General features: G+C 38.3%; 2 protein-coding genes across 11 annotated transcripts; one reads left to right on the top strand and one right to left on the bottom strand.

Moving 5' to 3' along the window:
• On the top strand, nucleotides 1-4476 carry LOC129447168 (uncharacterized). Of its 10 annotated transcripts, none has more exons than XM_055208791.2 (14): nucleotides 18-208; nucleotides 536-589; nucleotides 709-741; nucleotides 863-901; nucleotides 988-1017; nucleotides 1181-1204; nucleotides 1276-1308; nucleotides 2491-2529; nucleotides 2728-2751; nucleotides 2908-2928; nucleotides 3165-3182; nucleotides 3649-3687; nucleotides 3787-3819; nucleotides 3854-4476. In XM_055208791.2, coding segments are annotated over exons 1-14 (444 nt in total). In that variant the 5' UTR covers nucleotides 18-153; the 3' UTR covers nucleotides 3856-4476. The 10 variants fall into 10 exon arrangements, with proteins under 10 accessions (XP_055064771.2, XP_055064772.2, XP_055064770.2 ...); XM_055208788.2 differs by having other exon boundaries at nucleotides 22-208; nucleotides 3784-3819; XM_055208792.2 differs by having other exon boundaries at nucleotides 13-208; nucleotides 869-901; nucleotides 3784-4476.
• A 2895-nt stretch (nucleotides 4477-7371) lies between these two features.
• Nucleotides 7372-19397, bottom strand: slc20a1b (solute carrier family 20 member 1b). The gene is made up of 11 exons (XM_055208798.2): nucleotides 19099-19397; nucleotides 17306-18047; nucleotides 17077-17217; nucleotides 16890-16975; nucleotides 15824-15920; nucleotides 12133-12252; nucleotides 10656-10883; nucleotides 10020-10566; nucleotides 9626-9811; nucleotides 9404-9488; nucleotides 7372-9267 (listed from the first exon to the last, which is right to left on the bottom strand). The coding sequence occupies exons 2-11, from the start codon at nucleotides 17646-17648 to the stop codon at nucleotides 9112-9114; spliced, it is 1989 nt and encodes a 662-aa protein (XP_055064773.1). The 5' UTR covers nucleotides 17649-18047; nucleotides 19099-19397; the 3' UTR covers nucleotides 7372-9111.
• Between the last annotated feature and the right edge of the window lie 715 nt (nucleotides 19398-20112).

The raw sequence follows: 20112 nt of genomic DNA, 5'->3' as shown, positions 1-20112 counted from the left end.
ACCCAGCCGCTGGCAGAGATGAGCCTGTCCATCCAAAGCATGTGATGACCAGCAACATATATAAAGACTTACCACCAAATACTTGATTCAAAGGAAACACTGACATTTAGCAATTTGTATGACCTTGTATTGCATCCACCCTTTTCGTCCAAGATGAAAATTGTGATACCCATAATCGTCTTTGTGGCAGTGGCAGGTTTTCACAGGGGTAAGAATATCATATACCAGTAAGCATTTGCATATTGAGGTCTGTGTAGTTTCTTTTTAACCAAAAATACTTTTATAATTGGATATTAATGTAGCTTTAATGTAGCCAAATGGTTCATATTCGTTAGTAAAGATTATTTCTTATTTAAAAAGCATGAATCGCATATGTTTAATTTAGCTGCAGATATTTCAAAACAAATATATTCTTTGTATTGATAGAATTCACAATCAAACTACTATTGTACATGTACAAAGTAATGTTACACTTGACTCATAACATCTATAGATTTGTTTCTAAATACGTATGTGTATATTTTTACACCTGTAGTGATTTCTGCGTCTCTGAATTCAACTGAGAGCACTGAATCATCTGAAGAAATAGGTAACATTATTTTCTGTTACTTTCGATTTTGTAAATATTTATTTTTCTTTTAATCCTGATAGTTGCCAAAAAAATGCTGTAAGTAAATGAACACTTTTGTCTGTTGTGTTTTGCACTAGAGTCTGAAGAGCGTACTACACCACAAAATCAAAGTGGGTCATCTTTTTTATTGTTAAACAACTATGCAGCTGTTTTGCATAATGGAGCACATTTATCACATTTTAATTGAATACAGTGTCATTTTTAAAGTCTAGGCTTCTTTATTCTTTGTAGCTACAGATGATCTGGAGTTTGAGGCAGCACATGTGAAAGGTAAAACCTGGTTGATTTAAACACTTAAATCGTTTTGAGACATGCATGGAGTCAATAAATATCGTGCACTATTCTATAACTGACAGATGAAGACAGTTTACGAGTGACACACATGGGTAAGAAACATTTTATATCAATCGCTTTTGGTTTGCAATATATAATTAGATCTGTAAAGTTAAAAATATATTATCAATTAACAACTAAAATAATGGTGCATATTAATATAATAAATAATTTAATAATGCATAGATACAACTTATATTTTTATATTTTTTGCAGAGGGAAATGATGAAGAATTAGATGGTAACAAATGTTTTTTTCTTATGATTATTGTTGAAAATAATTTTTTATATAATTAACTAATTGTGTTTCAGGCAAAGAAGTAATTGATGAAGAAGATACTGTAGGTAAGTTGACACGTTACTAACCAATCAAACACTGAAAAAAGATTCATTGATTTTGCTAAATGTTTTAATTTAAGGTAAGTGATTGCACACAATTAAATTATTTACATTTAGATATAAGTATTTAGTTGAACTTAATCAATTGTTGGTAACACTTTACAATAAGGTTCAATAGTTAACATTAGTTAACTACATTAGTAAACATGAACTAATAATGAGCTGCACTTATACAGCATTTATTAATTTCTGTTAATGTTAATTCCAACAATTACTACTTAATTAAAATATTGTTAACGTTAGTTAATGCACTGTGAATTAAAATGAACAAACAACGAAAGGCTTTATTTCTATTAACTAACATTAACAAAGATTAATAAAGACTGTAAGAAATGTATTGCTCATGGTTTGTTCATGTTAGTTAATAATGTTAAATAATGAGCCTTATTGTAAAGTGTTACCCTATTGTTTTTAGTTAACTTAAAACAATTAATCTGAGTTTATTAGAGTAAAAATGAGTTAAAGTCACCAATACTATTATCTAATCATGTTAGTTCTACTTAAATTTAGAAATATAAAGTTATTACTGTACACTACAGCATTAGCACACATTAGCATTAGCAAGCTAACCATAACAATGCAATGATTATGGCATAAACATTTTCAATGTAAATGCTTTCAAATCAACGCATTTACAGTGCAATGCTTTCTGATCAAAACTTCACTAAATACCTGTTAATGTTAATACATGATATTAATGTTTTTATTCAAAGCAAATGGTCTACAACAAAACCCAGAAATTCTATCAAATAGTAATATAACATCTTACTAAACATACTAAAGCCCCCCTATTTTCTTATCTCAAATAAAAATGCATAATAACCTTTTATTTTGATATTTACTTTCATTATTCAGTCTCATGTGAAGCATGCTGGGAACTGTAAATTCCCGCTCAGTTTTAGCAATATTGCTTTAATACAACTCAAATTATTCATGTAGTCCCAACTTAAAAGAGTCAGGTTCACAGGTGGATTTAAAACACATGATACATTTTTTATTAAAACAGAAAACAATATTGTAATGGATTAAATAAGCAAATTTTAATTAGGCTATGTTAAAATTAATGAGGGTCAGAAATATTTTTTTCAGTGTATTGTATAGTTACTGTTCACAATCTTAATTTGACAGATGGTGAGAGAAAGGGAAAGTGCACTGCAGAAAAGAGAGGTACAATTTTACATTAAACAAATTCGATTTTAGGTCACATTTTCCAGTGAACTCTATTTAGTTTGTGTATTTATCAAATGTTGATAACAAGAAATGTTCTGATTATGTTACCTTATGACTTATGAATGTAAATTTGAACAACTTGTACTGAGCCACTGATTCCTCCGCTTACGTCATTTCTGTTCTATTCTGACGTAGGGAACACCAGAAGCGAGTCTTTAGGTAAGTGCGCGCTGGGTATTAATTACCACACGAGGGCGACAGAGACTCACTTACATTGTGACAAGCTTTTACCATATGCCATGCGGTAAAACGTGATAACTTCAACCTTGACCATTGCCAAACCGTCCTCACATAGTTACTTTTTGTTTATTTCAGAAACAGGCACTGAGGGCGACTGTGAGTATATTATATGATAAGAGGTGAAAGGTTATAAAATCAACCTTTGGCATTTGTGATTTTTTTATATTTTAATGTCTGATTTATCTGTTACATTGATTTATCTGTTAGGCTATCTAAAAATACCATGGTGTTTTTGTCTTTGATATTTGATTTTGTTATCTAAGATTATTAAAAAGAGTTAATTGTGTGGTTTTATTACTGATTTAATGTAAAATTATATGCTACTTTTACAGACTCTAAACACACAACAGGTAAAAGCTTCACATTACCCAATTTCAAATCAACATATATTTTTATGTTAACTTTAAAACAAATTAAGTTAAACAATTTCAACTTCTTTTTATAAGTTATGTCAAGTTATCATAAGCCAAAACTTGCAAAACCAAGTTGTTTTAACTTCATGCTGCATTTTCTTTCAGTGCATAACAATATTTGAAGTACCCCAGTCACAAATTCTGCCCAATAAAATATACTATAGCTTGACATAACTTGAAAGATGTATGTGTTATAAAAAAAACACCTAAAACTAAAAAATCTTGATTTGTTTTAATTTTATGTTTTGTCTAATTTTAAATAATTTTAAGTCATTATGAGGCCTGTTTTTGTATTAATATCGAGCAGGTCACTTGTTATTTCCTTTTGTATTGTGATATTATATTGTGGCCTGTATATAATAGTTTCCTCTTTTTTTAATATACATGTTTTTGTTCTTCCTAGAGCACACTAAGCAGGTGGATAAGAGTGTGAAAAGTGCTGGTGAGTTGAGAATGATGAGCACACTTCATTTAAAGGATTAATATTTAAGTTTAAAGTAATGAGTACTTATCTCATTGTGACCATTTCTTTACACAGAAGATCTCAATCAGTATGAAGAAATGAGATATGATTCATAGACTGGAGGGTTATTAAGCCAAGTTTGATAAGACAGTTGAGGAAGTTATATCTTTTAAACCTAAATTGTTTTATAAAATATTGCTTGCTAAAAGCGTGTTATAAAAGTGCTAAACTCCAATAAACTGCAAGTATTGTTTTGACAAAATTTGAAAGATCACAGCTTTTTTAATACATTCACCACCATGCAAAATGTAAAAAAAGAAGAGAATTTAAGTGGGTGTAATAACATGGGAGGTGTACAGCTGTATGATTATATGGCCTCTTAGGAGGAAAGAGTTTTTAAGTAACAGATGTAGGTAATGGATCTAGGACGGCTATCCAGGCCAGCGCCGTCTACGGTGCTCATTTGTCTGCATTGTCCCAGCTTATTTTTGGACCAAAGATGCTCTCCACCCTCTTCCAAAGCCTGATAGGAATGAATTGTTTTATTTAAAATGCCCTTGAGCAAATTCTCTCGAAATGTTTTGTTTGAACTGATGTGGAAATGTTGATGCTTGGGTTGTATTTTAAAGTGATAACCAAATGACTGACAAATTACGTTATAGCCTAAATCTCTATTTTGTCTGTTTTTCAACAAATGCTTGCAAAATCAAATTCTTTGAAAAATGTAAAGTCATCTAATAACAATATATGCAAACCATTTTAGTTTTATCATTATGTGTATATTTCTGAGAAAATATGTTTAAAGCAAATCTAAAGAAACTGTTATGGACAATTTTGCAGGATGAACGGCACTGGTCCAGAAGCACTTCCTGTTGTTTTTTAGTTCACATTTATTTTACATTTTGATTCAGTTCTACATTGTCTGTTGGTTGTATTTGGTTCTAATATTAATATTTTGTTCAGTGTTTCAAAACTAAAACGGGAAGTGCTTCTGGACCAGTGTTGGTTAGATCCTGCAAAATAGTCTATAGAGTGCAGGATGTATATTTGTAGGCTAAAGATAGCGGGATACTTACCTTGAAAAAAAACCATTTATTTTTCACATAAAGCTTGTTCGACTTCATGTGGCGCCGCGGGAGTCGACGGGCGGATGACATCAAAGTACCGCGAGAGCGATTCGACAGCAGACTCACTCGCGTGCTTTGATGTCATCCTCCTGTCGGATCTTGCGGCGCCACATGGAGTCGAATAATAGACTTTGGATTATCAGACAAATAAGATCTCTGTTTGACAAAACTTTATGACACGGTTTGTCCAACAAGTTAATCTTCACAAAGGAACACAACTTTTATACATTTTGAAGTCAAAACTTAGCTTTTTCTAACGGATTTACTAAATTCATAAAATTTGTATTCATCCGTTTAGATAACCCTGGATAAAACGTGTAAGTGTCATAAAATTTTGTTCAACACATAGCATATTTTTTTGCGATAATCCAAAAGTCTATGGGAAAATGAATGTTTTTTTGGGAAAAAACAGTTTCTGGGTTAGGTCCGATCACACCAAACTCGTTTATGTCAGTTGCAGGCACATTTTTTAATGATTTTCAATGGGCAGTGAGTGTTATGCGCGCTGTATATGCACACCAAACGCCTTTGGTTTTTTTCTCACACTGAAAAAAATGATTTATTGAATGTACTAAATTTTTTTAAGGTAAGTGGTTGCAATCAATTTATTTAAGCTACATTTAAACAAAAGTTTTATATTTTATTTAACTTTACTAATCTCTTTTGTTTAAATGTAGCTTAAATAAATTGATTGCAACCACTTACCTTAAAAAAATTTAGTACATTCAATAAATCATTTTTTTTCAGTGCATGCCGTTTTTGAAGAAGCGCTGAGAGCGGAACAGCGCCCGATACGGACTACCGGCACATCCGGGAACTTTACTGTAAATTTCGTCACCGCCCCTTTTTTGGGGGATAAAAAACGGACCTTCCATTGACTTCCATTCAAAATAGCGGAACAAAGCAACGTTTTTACACAGCCGGCAGGCGTAAATAACTTATGAAATCACTCAGATTAAACATGTTGAGTAATTATCTGTCCATCCTGCCTGCCATAGAGCCCGAAAGATACATTAACACATTTAATTTGGTCAATATAAAAACATGTCCCTTTCATTCTCACAGCGTCAAATTTGTGTAACAACGCCATCCAGTGATTGCTGGAAATATCGCTAAGCCAGTTAGTTGTATGACTCGACGGAAAAGTTCACTCATTACTCTAAATATAAAGACATAATATATGAATACGGAGTAACTTTCAAATAAAGTAAAATCATTCACTGGCTTCCCTGTTGACTCGATGAGGTACGAGTAAATGTCCGGGTGAGACACCTCTGGCCAATAGGGAGCGTTGTTACACAAATTTGACGCTGGGAGAATAAAAGGGACATGTTTTTATTATGACCAAATTAAATATGTTAATGTATCTTTCGCGCTCTATGGCAGGCAGGGTGGACAGATAATTACTCAACATGTTTAATTTGAGTGATTTTATAAGTTAATTATGCCTGCCGGCTGTGTACGAACGTTGCTTTGTTCCGCTGTTTTGAGTGGAAGTCAATGGAGGGTCCAGTCGGAATTCCCCCAAAAGTGGGCGTGAACTTGTTCAGAGACATTCTATGACGTTGCGCCGGTTGTGCGTGTCGTCCAGGTTCTTCCATTGTCCAATCGAATGAGGGGAGAGGCGGGCTTTCCGTTGTGGTGACGGAAGCCCTACTGCAAAGATCCAGCTAGGACCAGCAGGCTGGTAGTTGGTTTTAGCTGGTTTGAGCTGGTCCCCCCAGCCTGGCAAAGCTGGTGGGTCAGCTGGTCATCCAGCCTGACCAGCTACGTCCAGCTTAAAAATTGACCGGAACACAGCAATGCCAGCTTATGCTGGTTTTGGCTGGATTTTTCAGTGGGGTTTACAGTTGCCTGTAACAACCGGACTGAGGTCATTAACTGTCTCCTGTGTGTCTGTGCACCTCTTAACCTCGATTAAGGTCAGAGCAAGCGACCTCTTTTTAAAGTCTCTGCTAATATGACAGTTAACAGCAAAAGAGCGTTCACGCTTCAGTATTTGATTGACAGGACAGCTGCATCAGTGGTTGCTTAGCAATATAAAAAGTCGCGCAGAACTGCTCTTTTTAAAAGTGATCAAAAAGGCAGTGCCGTGTGAATTGCGTTTCCAAGGGTTTAAAACGCGTTTGGCCCCTAACACATGTGATATTTAAAAAGTCAATTTGCGGGATTTTTTTGCCGCCTGCCACAGCACGCGTTTTTGAAGGAGCGCTGAGAGCGGAAAAGCGCCCTACGTCATCCGCGTTCTTGAGGGGAGAACACCGCATCAGTGGTTGCCTAGCAATATAAAAAGTCGCGCTACACTTACTAAAGTGACCAAAAATAAAGGCATTGTGACGCGCCTTGCGTTTCCACGCGTGTTTGGTGTGATTGGCCAGCCTACAAAGATACGTCATCCCTGCAGCACTCTATTGTTACGTGAATGTGAATACAGGGGAAGCCCCTGCCCTAAAACATAGCCATATATATAAATAATGTCTGTAAGTGAATATATCATTGGCCCACTGGTGTAATAAAGTAAAGAGACAAACACAGGTGATATTTAAAAAGACAATTTATTCTCTTGTCCCCGAAGCCCAGTGGACAATAGTGTATGCTGAAAAGCCAACAGAACAAACCATTTTTCTTTGGTAGTACCTAACAAAAAAAAACTTAAGGCAACTACAGCAAATATGTAAGATGTATTTGTGACCAGTTCAGTAACCAAGCCACTTCACAGCAGTGGACACCCTCACCACGTGTGAAGTACACAATGATCCTTATACCTCTGCTTCAAACCAGTATAAACCACACCCATCTGATAAATAGGTCAAGTCATTTGTGTTGCCTTAGGGGTTGGTATAGTAACCCTGTGTGTGTGTACATACACACTGCATATGTTTAAATCAGTATACATTCCCCAGTACTACAGATATAGGTTTATGAGAAGGCAGGATACTGTCAAGTTTTACAGGAGTTGTTAAGGTCTCAAACATCTGTAAACTTCACCCCTTATTAAGTCAAATTCATCGTTTAAGGTACTGACTCTGATGTGGGGGGTGTTTTATGATCATTATGATAGTTACATTTCCAAAAGGATGTTCATCATCGGCCTCTTCATCAACCGCAGGCCGCATTTTTCTAATAGTAAACCGAGAGCTTTAGTATCCTAGTAACACTTCATCCGTATTCAACAACAGTGGCACATTGTGACAGCGAGCACAAAGAGATGTAATCCACCATATGGAGTTCAATTGTCTGCAGCAAACATTTGGGAAAAATTTTAGTTAACAGAGTCACCAAGAGCATAGTAACTACAGCGAGGGATTCTGAACATTCTGTGCCGTAAGCGCAAATATCTGATGCCATGGTGAAGTTATTTAATGTATTAAACTTTGCGTGGATTGGTCCGCTATTATAAGATAAATAGTTGTTGTTAGAAATGTTGGGCAAATATTAACAGCTCAATTACAGAGGTGCAGAAAATAAGAGTTGGATATTTAACAAAGCACTGAAGAAAACAGAAAAATAATTACATTAGAGGTCTAAAAGAACGGGTACAGAATTGCCTTTTCGAATGACTGAATATTTTACAAATGCATATGTTGCTGCACGAGATTGTTTTGTAGTGTAACAAAAAATAAAAAAACTTTATAGATATGTAAAAAGGGTCACTGAATTGTATTAAGGAACATGATTTAAGCAACAAATTTTCTTGGCAAATCAACCCTCACAAAAGTGTGAGAAGGCTCTATTTAGTCACATGCCCAGCTTTAACTCGCATCAGGCCTGCTTGTAAAAAAAAGTGAATATGTACAACAAATGTACAGTAGGAACAAAATAAAATACAAAAACAATTATTTTCTCAAATTCATTTGCCCCTCAATACTGCTCCTCTATGCAACCCTCAACCAATTTTTGGATGTAATAAACAATGAATGTCAAACAAAGGCTAATACTGCATTGTAATTGTTCTTAAACCTTAAAAAAAAAAAAACTTTATATACATAATTACATTTTTAAAAAATGATTATTTTTTTTAACTATATACACGAGTGAATTTAGATGGCAACCAATCTAGTTTTAAAGATTATCTTTACTCCCCATAGCCTATGGTACTAAAAAGCACTACAGGATAGAAAATGACGCATCCCAGAATCACAAGCTCTATCAAAACAGCCTTTTACATTCCCCACCCATCACAGGAATGAAGGGAAGATAGAGAAAAACAAAAATGGAAAAATTCCAATCTCTCTCTGGTGCGTCACGGGATATCCTCACTAAGACTGTTTAAACCTTACAGAATGACATAGGTGAATAGAGCCATGATGGCAGCGCTGATGAGACCGGAGATGGGCACTGTGACGAACCAGGCCAAAAAGATGTTTCTAAACAGGCGCCAGTCTACAGCCTTCTTGGAGCGCAGCCAACCGACAGCCACGACTGATCCGACCTGAAAAAACAAGTTTAGCTTTAAGCATCTCAGTGGGCCACACCTTCATCAGCAGGGTGAAGATATCAACATCATTCAAATATCTCTGCTTGGGACTTGTTTTGCATCAGTTTGTTTGCATATGTGCGCTGCTTACCTTGCAGTGAGTGGTGGAAACTGGAAGGCCGATGTTGGAAGCGACCACAACGGTGACGGCTGAAGCGAGTTCAATGCTGAAACCACTGAAATTCAACAAATTTATACAGATGTCTGTCAGTGTGTGATAGAAGTTTTTATGAGAAAAGAACTCCATGCGGCAGTTATGTAACTTAAAATGGTAATTATATAAATAATATGTAATTGTGTATGTATATAATACCTAGATGGGGTGATTGGGGTCAGGTCCTTGCCCATGGTCTGGATCACTCTACGACCCCAGACCCACAGACCAACGCAGATGCCCACTCCTCCATAAAGTAGCAACCAGATTGGAGTTGGTGCACTTGATACGACGGAGCCACTTTCATAAACCAGCCACAGAGCAACCAGAGGACCGATTGCATTACTGAAAGTAAAAGAAAATTAATTGGATAGGTGCTCAAGACTGGTCGAACTGGATGTTCCATACCTAAAACTACTAAAAGAAATGTTTGGGTTTGTAATATTAATGCAAAGTCATTAGCCTGTCTTGCTTTATTTAAAACAAATTGTAGACGGTTTAGCCCGTGTTAGCACTATTTGAAGAACCGCATACTTTCACACATCTTTATTACCTGACATCATTTCCACCGTGAGCGAAGGAGCCAAAGCAGGCGGTGAGAATTTGCAAGAACTGGAAGAGCATGGACACCTCAGGCCTGTCTGCATCCGCTCGGTCTTCCTCTATAGAACTACGGCTGCTCCCGGCATCATCATCTACAATCTCCAAGGTGACTTCGCCTTCCTCAACGCCCTCGGGTGTCCCGTTCTCCGCCACGGCGTTACAGTAACTCGTGTAGCTGTCCATTCGGATGCGCTTACGCTCCTGCGCGCAAGCCTTTTCCCTTTCTCCTTCTTCCGAAGCATGGAACTCGCCTTCCTTGGGCTTGAAGTCTCCGTGCATGCCGATGATGGCCATTGTGTAAGAGGTGTAGCTGTTGTTGCGGCGCATAGGCCGGTCTCCGCCCTCGCCCATGCAGTCCCCAACTTTGGCCAAGTGGAGCTTGTGCAGAAGATCCTTGTAGAGGCCAGAGTCCTTGTGAACCGTGTGGTACTGTGTGTAACCGTTGCTGGGAATGTGAGCGGGGCCGTTAGTGAAGTGAACGTGGGCTGTCTTTGGAGCTGTTGGAGATACAGTCAGGTTAAACGATCCATCCACAACATTAACACCAAGGCTGTGACTTGATGGCCTAAATAGCCAACAGGCTTACCATTGTTGGTTTCTGATTCTTTACAGTCCTTCTGATCGCCATCATCTGAATCACCGAAGTCAAACGTGACCTTGCGTTCCTCAAGGGGAGGTGCGGACGTGGTGACATTAGAGGAAAGGGGAGAGTTGGACTCCTCAGGGACAGTCTTCAGGATGGGATTAGGAGCTTCATGAAGTTCCCTCTTCTCCATCAGAGGACTCTCAGAGGGGCTGGAAGACTTTACTTTACCTGCACATCAGTATTTATGATTAATCACTACCAACCACCAATGACAGTAAAAATTGACAAGGTTTACACAAAACAGAGCTTTTTACAGACATTAAGGACTAGATTAAAGCACACACTCCAAATAAGGACAAACTTTCTGTAGGATTCCTAACTATAATTTCAATGTAGAGTAAAGGTAAATCAGATAAGCGAAAGAACTGGTAAACAACATTTTTAAAAAAATCTATAAACTCTGAAATGGTCATTACAACCTTCATTTCAAGCACAGTTTGACATGGCTTAGTACATTGCTCATTAAACTTGTCATAAGACTCAAGTCCACCTGAAGTAATTCATTGTCAACACCTCAACCTGACCACAAGCTATTCCAGTCCACCAATTAGACCAATCGCAATGACCCAATTAGGATGTGTCAATATACACAGTCAGACTATCCAGCTCTACGTAGCCAACACATACATTGTTCTGCCTTTGTAAAAAAAACAATAACACCAACAGATAATGTATTAAACTAAACATTTAATACTTAAGAGAAGAGAATACTGATATTTCAGTGCTTGTCTATTATAAATACAGCATTTAAAATTAGATAAATACATTTGTCAACTCTTAACATAACTAATAACATTTTTACCTAACTTAAATTTCAGTTTGCAGTTGGTACATTTTCATCGTGAAAAAGAAAACTAATAATAATACTGCCAGTGCTTTAAAGGAGCAGTGTACTGTCTAAGATACCAATTAAAAATGCTGTCTACCGCCAACATGTTTAATCTGTAGGGTATTATCCCCTAAGTGCACCTGGTGCTTGCCCTAAGACTAATAAATCTTACGTGTCTACACATTGCTCTCCAAAGGGTAATAAGACCTTGAAAAATATCTACGTAATGTACGTACATGCATTATGTGTGTATGTATATATTTATCCCAAATAAGAAGCTTGCTGTAGTGTAAAATAGCTTACTATTTATGTACGATGTGAGAACATCTGCAGTGGCCCTGACACATGCCTTTGCAGTACCCCACCCATTCATTTTACTTTGTGTTCTTGCCACACATAACGAATGTGTGCTTTGTTAGGGATAGTGAGCAACTACACATTATAGCTTATCTGCAATGGTCAACTCAAGTAAACTGGGAAATTTTGACAATCATCTCAAGGTCTAAAACTGCCCCAATTTACTTGAATTCACCCTATGATTAAAATGAGAAAATAAGCACTTAAAAAGATCAAGACATTGGTACTCACATTCAATCTTCTTCTTGAGCCGAGGGCAGACAACGAACCAGACGACGAGGGCAGTGATGACAGCAAAGCCAATGGAAATTAGAAGTGATCCCCACCAGGGCAGGTTATTAAAGCCCAGCACTGCAATTCCATCATTCACAGGTGGTTAGGGACCGAGGGGGCAGTGGCACAAGAGGGGAAGAAAGGAAAAGGTGCTTTTGAGACAACAGGCAGCATGTGCTACCACTAACACATTAAACAGCATTAGGGAATGGAGGGGGACATGATAGGTTCCTGGTTATTAGTAATGGTGTTAAACATTATTAAGCATGCAGTAAAGGTATAATACAACCTTTTTATATAAAGGGAATGTTAGTCCATAGGACTAACAATGATCACGTTCAATAAAAACGACTACATTAACAGTATAAAAATAACTTAAGGTTCTAAAAAAACAAAGGCGAAACCGCAACCAAGTGTCAAATATCCTGGTTGCATACAGAATGCAAGGAAAGGGCCTGCCCTCTTACATAACACCTCAAAGTGAGACGTGCGTGTGACAAGCAGGAAAATGTAGCACCAATACAAGGCGACGTGCAAAGCCACCGTAGCATATGGTCAGCAAGTGTGGGTGCCTTAAAAGGCTATTGCGGCACGATACCCCAGGGAGGAGGGAGGGGGGAATTTTTTTTACCGCTCATGCAGAAAGGTTATATCTGAGCCAAGACTGCAGTGGTAACTGCGGTGGCGAGGTATGCGAGCAGCTTTTCTGGGGAAGACTTCTGGCAAAGAGGGCAGACATTTAGAAATTCCCCATGGGGATAAAAAACCACAGTAAAATGTGCTAAAAGAACGGGGGAAGGGGGGTACTCAGATCGGCCAAGTGCAAAAAAAGGGCATTGACGCGAGCAGGACGTGACAAAGCAAACAAAAAAAGTTTACGAGATAAGAAATTGAGCAGTAGAGTACAAACTCTCCTGCACTGCCACATCCTCACGCAGCAGAACACAGGGCATGCCGCAAGCTTTGGTTATGCAACTCCATTTCAACCTTCCCCAGAGACAAGACACAAGAAGCGGCACATTCTTTGAATAGAGCGCTAAGGTACATGCGGGAAGAGCAGCTGAACTTCCCAATGGGATGACTTGGCAACATCTACAGGGACAGAACAGGTGTGGCAAGTGTGGGGTTGAGAGATAAAAATAATACCTAACATGCAGTTATTAAGTATGTCCGTCTGCCGTACTTCCTGCTCAGTGTGTGAAATGCACTCTTGTGCACTATGGTTTTAGCAGGGAAAGCATTCATGGCCTGTCTGACAAACACTTCCCCACACCGGGGAACAAGCATACCACAAGCATGCAGTGGGACGAATGAATGGAAGTGGATTTTTTTTCCTGCTGTACCTCACAATAAAACCCCTCATCACGTGGCCTTTATTACTCAACACGGGCTGTTTTTCTAGACGCGGTAGAGCACAATGCCTCAAAGTGGTGACGAGATGGTTTATGAGTCATTGTGGGATGGGCACTGTTGTTTACACCAGTAATGCTCATTGACTTTTGCATGTCTCTGAGAAACATATGCCGTTCATGTTCTGCCCATTTCTGATTAATTTGACTCTAGGAAATTAAACTTTCATGGTGCCAGGAGCAATCGTAAAGTTATTCTGCTTTTATAGCACCAACAAGTCACTGCCAAAAAGTTGTTTGGTGTCTGGCAGTGACACACCCAGTTTTTTTTGCTCATGCCAAGCACCAAGTCTGGCACCCACGAATAAACCCAAGTGTAAACAAAACTTTCATTTTGTCACTGTAAACTGTTTTGGGTAACGCTGAGCAAGTCTGGCCAAATATATAAACGTTCTACTTCAAATCCGTAAGCTTAGTAACCGCTGGCTTGTGTTTGCTTTACATCCCCAGGGCAACAAAAACACCCTTCTGTCTGTTTTTGCAAAAACGGAAGCAGACCAGAAAATAAGCACGGAGTGCTGAGGGGTGGAAGGGTGTTAATTTTATATTTAAAAAAATAAAGTTTAAAAATAAGTAGTCTAAAACAAAGCATATCCTAATAAAATAACTTATACTTCTTTAAGATTTTAAATAAGGCACACAAAATAAAAGAGAAGTGAGATTGTGTAACCTGTGCTTTGCATGCAGGAATGTTCCAGGCTGCGGTTACTGAATGACTGTGATGCCATGTGCTAAACTTTTTGGGGGTGGGTTGGGTCTATTCACATTAGCAATCACATGATTACTAAAAAGTGTTAAACGGGAACCAAGTTAGTAGAGGTGGATCATTTTGTCAACTTTGATCCTCAACTTTGAAGTCTTTAACCTACATATTCACTTCAAACTGGCTAGAACTGGTTGAATTTCTTATGAAGCATGTGATAGTATGCGAATAGGGATGTGTTATCTCACAACTGCTAAAAAATAAAACCAGAAGAACAGGGAGTTCCAAGTAGGTTGCAAATACAACGATTCAAGGAAACTCCACCTAGTCACATAGAGTTTGTACGGGACATGTGCGCTTGTATGATTTGACTGCAAACAGCCCCCCAGAACACAAAAGATGTCCCGGAGGCCTCTCAAACCTCCCCCCTGGCTGTTGCTGGTATTGTCCTGTCCTGTGATAGACGATCTGGATTAGCTAAACCCAAGAGAACTGCCTTAAACAGGCTGAGAGGGAGCAGGGGCTGTGCCTTTAAAGCTAATCCAACAGCAGATACTAAGTTTGGCAAAAGATCAGGACAACCTTGTGTTAAGCTGGCTCTATTACAATCAACTACGCCGCCCTAAATTGTACCTTAGTGTGATTGAGAGAGGACAATATAAGGACTGGTGTTCATCACATGATGTATTGGAAGTGAACTGGGAAATTTGGCTGAAGTAAACACTGCAATGATTTATTCTGACTCTGGAGGACAGTCCCTTAATTTAAGAGATAATTAATCTTTAAAATCATTAGAAACTGCACTCACGTGTCTGATAAGAAATAAAGTAATGTGTTGGATGGATTGAGTAATTATAAAAAGTTATCCTTTTTATACTTTTAATAAACTCGGATGCCCCTGGAAGGCCAGTAGGCATACATTTTCTTTTAATATGAACTATAGACTGTCCAAATAATTTTCATAGTGATGAAGCAGGTTTTTCCAAGGTACAAAACCTACGTGTGTTGCCATGTGCATGCGTGTATGATGCACCTGCCTGGGAGTGCATACATGTACACACTACTAGGTGCATATCACATCATACTCTGGCCTGTAGCCTTCATTTAATGGCCCAGGCCAGTTGGCTTCTTGAATTGTTGAGCCCTGTAGGTAAAAGAAAACAAAAAGGAGCGAAAGTTGCTTGTTTAATACGGTTTCAAACTTGGGAGGGTAATAATATTTAGAGCTCAACAGCTAACAGCACTCAGAAATGTGGTGCTTTCTCAACATTTACTGAGTATGAGGCTGATGGTTCATTCTGGTGGATGAGATTTCTTTATTCCAGTGTTTAATTCTCTCCTATGATGGAGAAGGAAAAACCCTGACTGCGGTCATGACACAGACACCACATGTCCACCTCATGAATGCTCCGACAGAGCCCACTTGTTAAACACAGCTTTGCCTTATGCACTGTAAACACAGTCTGGCTGACTTTGGGCATCTGGTTAGGATGTTAGCAGACAGGCAAAGTAAAAAGAGAAATAAAACAGTACTCACTCGGTGCTCCAGTAAACATGATGGAGAACAGGTTGATTCCCATTGTAACAGCATAAAAGAAAGGCAGAGCCCTCAGTCCATTGGGCACTGGATCTTTCTGCAATGGACACAAAAGTGGACTTAGCCAACACCCAACTTTGTACAATGTTATTCTGTTAAAGGAATAGTCTACTCATTTTCAATATTAAAATATGTTATTACCTTAACTAAGAATTGTTGATACATCCCTCTATCATCTGTGTGCGTGCACGTAAGCGCTGGAGCGCGCTGCGACGCTTCGATAGCATTTAGCTTAGCCCCATTCATTCAATGGTACCATTTAGAAATAAAGTTAGAAGTGACCAAACACATCAACGTTTTTCCTATTTAAGACGAGTAGTTATACGAGAAAGTTTGGTGGTACAAAATAAAACGTAGCGCTTTTCTAAGCGGATTTAAAAGAGGAACTATATTTTATGGCGTAATAGCACTTTTGGGAGTACTTCACCTGAAAAGGCCGCTCCCCTTCTCACTCTCATAATGGGAGAGGGAGGGTGTTACTGGCCGAGTCGAAGTACTCCCAAAAGTGCTATTACACCATAAAATATAGTTCCTCTTTTAAATCCGCTTAGAAAAGCGCTACGTTTTATTTTGTACCACCAAACTTGCTCGTATAACTACTCGTCTTAAATAAGAAAAACGTTGATGTGTTTGGTCACTTTTAACTTTATCTCCAAATGGTACCACCGAATGAATGGGGCCAAGCCAAACGCCATCGAAGCGTCGCAGCGCGCTCCAGCGCCCACGCGCACGCACACAGATGACAGAGGGATGCATCAACAACTCCCAGCCAAGGCAACAACATATCTCAATATTGAAAATGAGTAGACTATTCCTTTAAGGTTACATTTGGAACTAAAGCAAGTGATTTGATCGGACTGTAAGATAATGACAGTGATTTATCTCTGTACTGTATTATATCATATAATGACCTAATTGTAAGTCATGACCTCAACTTCATTATTCTCATTCCACCTGCATCTAATTAACTTAACAGGACCAAGTTATAAATAACTTAATTCTTTACCCTTTGCAAGATGAACATGCGAACAAAGTAGAAAAGAACAGCAGACATGATGCCAGACAGGACAGGAGAGAGGAACCATGAAGCAACTGTAAGAGAACAAAAAATAATCACCAAAATACATAAGAAATCAACATATAGAAAATGGCATTAATAAATGAATACAACACACTGATTGTCCTTGACTTACCAATTCTGAGAAGCTCCATCCAATGGACTCCCTGCTGACCTTTGGCAACCAGTGAAAATCCAATGGTAGCCCCCACAATGCAGTGAGTCCCAGAAATAGGAAGTTTCAGGAAAGATGCTGCCAACTGCCATACAGCAGAGCCTGATGGGTACATTAGAAAAAAAATTAAGGACCTAACAGAATCACACACAGTACATACATAGGCTACATAAAGCAAAAAGCTACTTACCAAACATAGCACTGACCGAGCCAGCCATCAACACATGCTCCGAGCCGTTGTACATGTTTACGTCGATAATGCCTTTGCGGATGGTCTCGCTGACCTTGGCTCCCAGCAGCACGGATCCCACAGTCTCAAATATAGTAGCAAGAATGCAGGCCTGTCTAAGGGTTACCACACCCGACCCCACTGCCGTACCAAAGGAGTTGGCCACATCGTTAGCACCCACCGAAAAGGCCAGGACAAAAGCTATGATGAAGCCCACCACTAGGAGCCATAGGTAATCTGACGTACTAACAACATAACCAATGGTGGTCATGAGCGTTACTGTGGCCAGAGTTGTCGACACCATTGTGCTCAGATGGTTTTTAAGTTATAAATAAGAAATTTCACGATTTTACAGGGATGAGAACCAAATAATCTTAATAAATAAATTACTTCAAGCAGCACGCAGGATTTTTATCCCCAGAAAATTGAGGTATAAGGTGTTTTGAAATATTTTTTCTTCCTCAGACCGACCTTCACCCTCGGCTAAACCAGCAAATCAAAGCAATTCAGACACCAAAAAAGAAAATCTGTATTGCTCCGCTCTACACTGATGTATAACGTCAAGGGAGAAAGTGGAGTGAGGGCCTATTGTTATCCCCTGAATAGTCTAGATCTGTTACAGGTTGTTTTGGTTTGGGAAATTAGGCAGATAGAGCGGACATCCATTGTGCAACAGACACGGTGGGTGAATGGTAGCGCATTCCTGAAAAAGAGAGAGAAGAAAGTGGGAAGGTTCCCGGTTTATGTAACAATATTACTGCAGAGAACTGATGTCAGAACATGGACACAAGTCTATTACAAGCTGTATATTGATACTTTATGCCGGAGAGGGGTGCTATAAAAAGTAACAAAAAGAGGCGCACATAAACACCCGTCCAAAACATCCAGTTAAGACCAAGTGGGAACTGTATATGCGTGAAGGCATATCATAAATAAACACATGCCAAGTAATGAAACCAAACACTACACCAAAAGAAAGCATGTTGTGTAACTCGTTTATGATTGCCGAATTGGATCGCTTTGCATTACATGCCAGCGAAGCCGTCACTTTGATTAATATTTTAAGCTCCTTGACAACAAACAGGTACAAGTACTCAAGTTAAGTTCCCAGGTCAATTGTGCCCGTGTCCCTTTCTAGCACATTCTTGTAATGTAGCCTTGGGCAAGTGTAAGCAGGCGTTGACTGTCAACGCTGGGCTGTTTCAGCCAGTTCTGCCCGCTCGCGCTAGACACGCACTTCCTCGCTAATGTTAGCTTAAGATACAAAATCACTTATGAACACCGGCGCAATCGACCGTCTTTCAGATCATATAGATCTGTTGACCTACAAATACGCGATGCAAAAGACGACTAAAATTAAATAAAAGTAAGGTTTTTATTAAAAAGGTGTTTTGAAGGCTGTTTTATCCGTACTGCGCGCGCCGGCTACATACTACACGTGTCGTCATTCATTTGCACCCGCTAACAGCTAACATGACATTTTGAATCATGAGCGCTTCATCGAAATTTATAAAATAACACAATATTTTAAAAGATAAATATTGTGTGTTTCGACATAATGTGTTATTTTATATGTAATAGTGTCGCACGACTGCTTTACAGCCGACAAGATCGCGTCAGCTGACAAAAGCCACGAGCTCGCGCTCATTCTAACGTTAACCGTTAAAATAAAAAAAATTAAAATGCCTTTGTAAAGTACAAAAGACGACTCTGTAACAGTTGCAGCATGGCATAAAATAAATGTTTTTACTCACCACTCAAAGAATTTTGTCGAGAAATGTCGATTTTGTGTATTTTTTGACACCGAAGCCCGCCCAGTCAACTTCCCGTAGCCGCTTTCCGCGCGCGCGGGGTAAGCGATGGTTATATTCTCCTTCCTTTCTAACGTCAAGTAGATAGAGTGTATTGAAAATATACGGCGATAGAGACGAAAAATTTAAGGTTTATAATGATATCGGTTAAAAAATAAATGAGAAAATGAGACAAAACCGCTATCAGTCGGCTTCAGACGATGAGTTCCTGCTTGTCCACGCAATACATATAAGGGCGGACAGAGAGGGCGGGACGCCGGGGCTGTCTTTGGTTGAGACAGTGACGCAATAAACCGCGCCCCCCCCGACCATATGCGTTATCAGTGGAATGAAAAAGCTTATTTACTTATCAAATATTGAACTTTCTGTACAAATCGTTACTGCATCTTTGTGAAATATTTCTAAAAAAAAAAAAAAAGAAAGTAAATTCTGCTGCAGCAACTGCGGTAACAAATACAGTGATTCTGATATTTGTATTTTAAATAAATCTAAAATAATTTTTTGTCTCTTGTCTATAACTGGTTCATTATTCTAATTCTCAGACATAAGGCATGATTATCGGAATTCAAATCACGGGACAATCTCTTGAAGATTCCCGCAAACTATGCTATAACCCCCCCATGTGGCCACAGCCGATAATAATCTAAATGTAAGTTGAATTTCTAGCTTTACCTGGTTCAGGAAACAGTTTTGTGCAAATTTACATATGAATGTAAATCTTTACAGACAACAAGATTATATATCTACTTCCTGTATATGTAGTTATCTTGAAAACTAATACATAAATTGTTAACATTTATTTAAATAATTAACTGTGTTATTATGTACTACCATACATGAAGCTGTAATAAAATTACATACTTTAGTATATTGTAGTAGTAAATACTATTTTAATGATGTCTATGATACTATTTTATCAATGTAGTATTAGCTACAGTGAATTCAAAAACTGTTGTA

This window comes from Misgurnus anguillicaudatus, chromosome 12 (genome assembly GCF_027580225.2).
Source record: "Misgurnus anguillicaudatus chromosome 12, ASM2758022v2, whole genome shotgun sequence".
Classification (NCBI taxonomy): Eukaryota; Metazoa; Chordata; class Actinopteri; order Cypriniformes; family Cobitidae; genus Misgurnus; species Misgurnus anguillicaudatus.
The sequence above is the reverse complement of the archived record's forward strand: the minus strand, read 5'-3'. Positions and strand labels throughout refer to the sequence as shown.

What these genes read in the sequence shown, in the direction of transcription:
- LOC129447168 (XM_055208787.2), top strand. Translation starts at nt 154, where the DNA reads ATGAAAATTGTGATACCCATAATCGTCTTTGTGGCAGTGGCAGGTTTT. An exon ending in AAATGATGAAGAATTAGATG is followed by an intron (nt 1,205 to 1,275) that starts GTAACAAATGTT and finishes ATTGTGTTTCAG; the next exon opens with GCAAAGAAGTAATTGATGAA. An exon ending in TGATGAAGAAGATACTGTAG is followed by an intron (nt 1,309 to 2,490) that starts GTAAGTTGACAC and finishes TTAATTTGACAG; the next exon opens with ATGGTGAGAGAAAGGGAAAG.
- slc20a1b (XM_055208798.2), bottom strand. Translation starts at nt 17,648, where the DNA reads ATGGTGTCGACAACTCTGGCCACAGTAACGCTCATGACCACCATTGGT. An exon ending in GATGGAGCTTCTCAGAATTG is followed by an intron (nt 16,976 to 17,076) that starts GTAAGTCAAGGA and finishes GTTCTCTTACAG; the next exon opens with TTGCTTCATGGTTCCTCTCT. An exon ending in ACCCCAATCACCCCATCTAG is followed by an intron (nt 9,489 to 9,625) that starts GTATTATATACA and finishes GTTGAATTTCAG; the next exon opens with TGGTTTCAGCATTGAACTCG.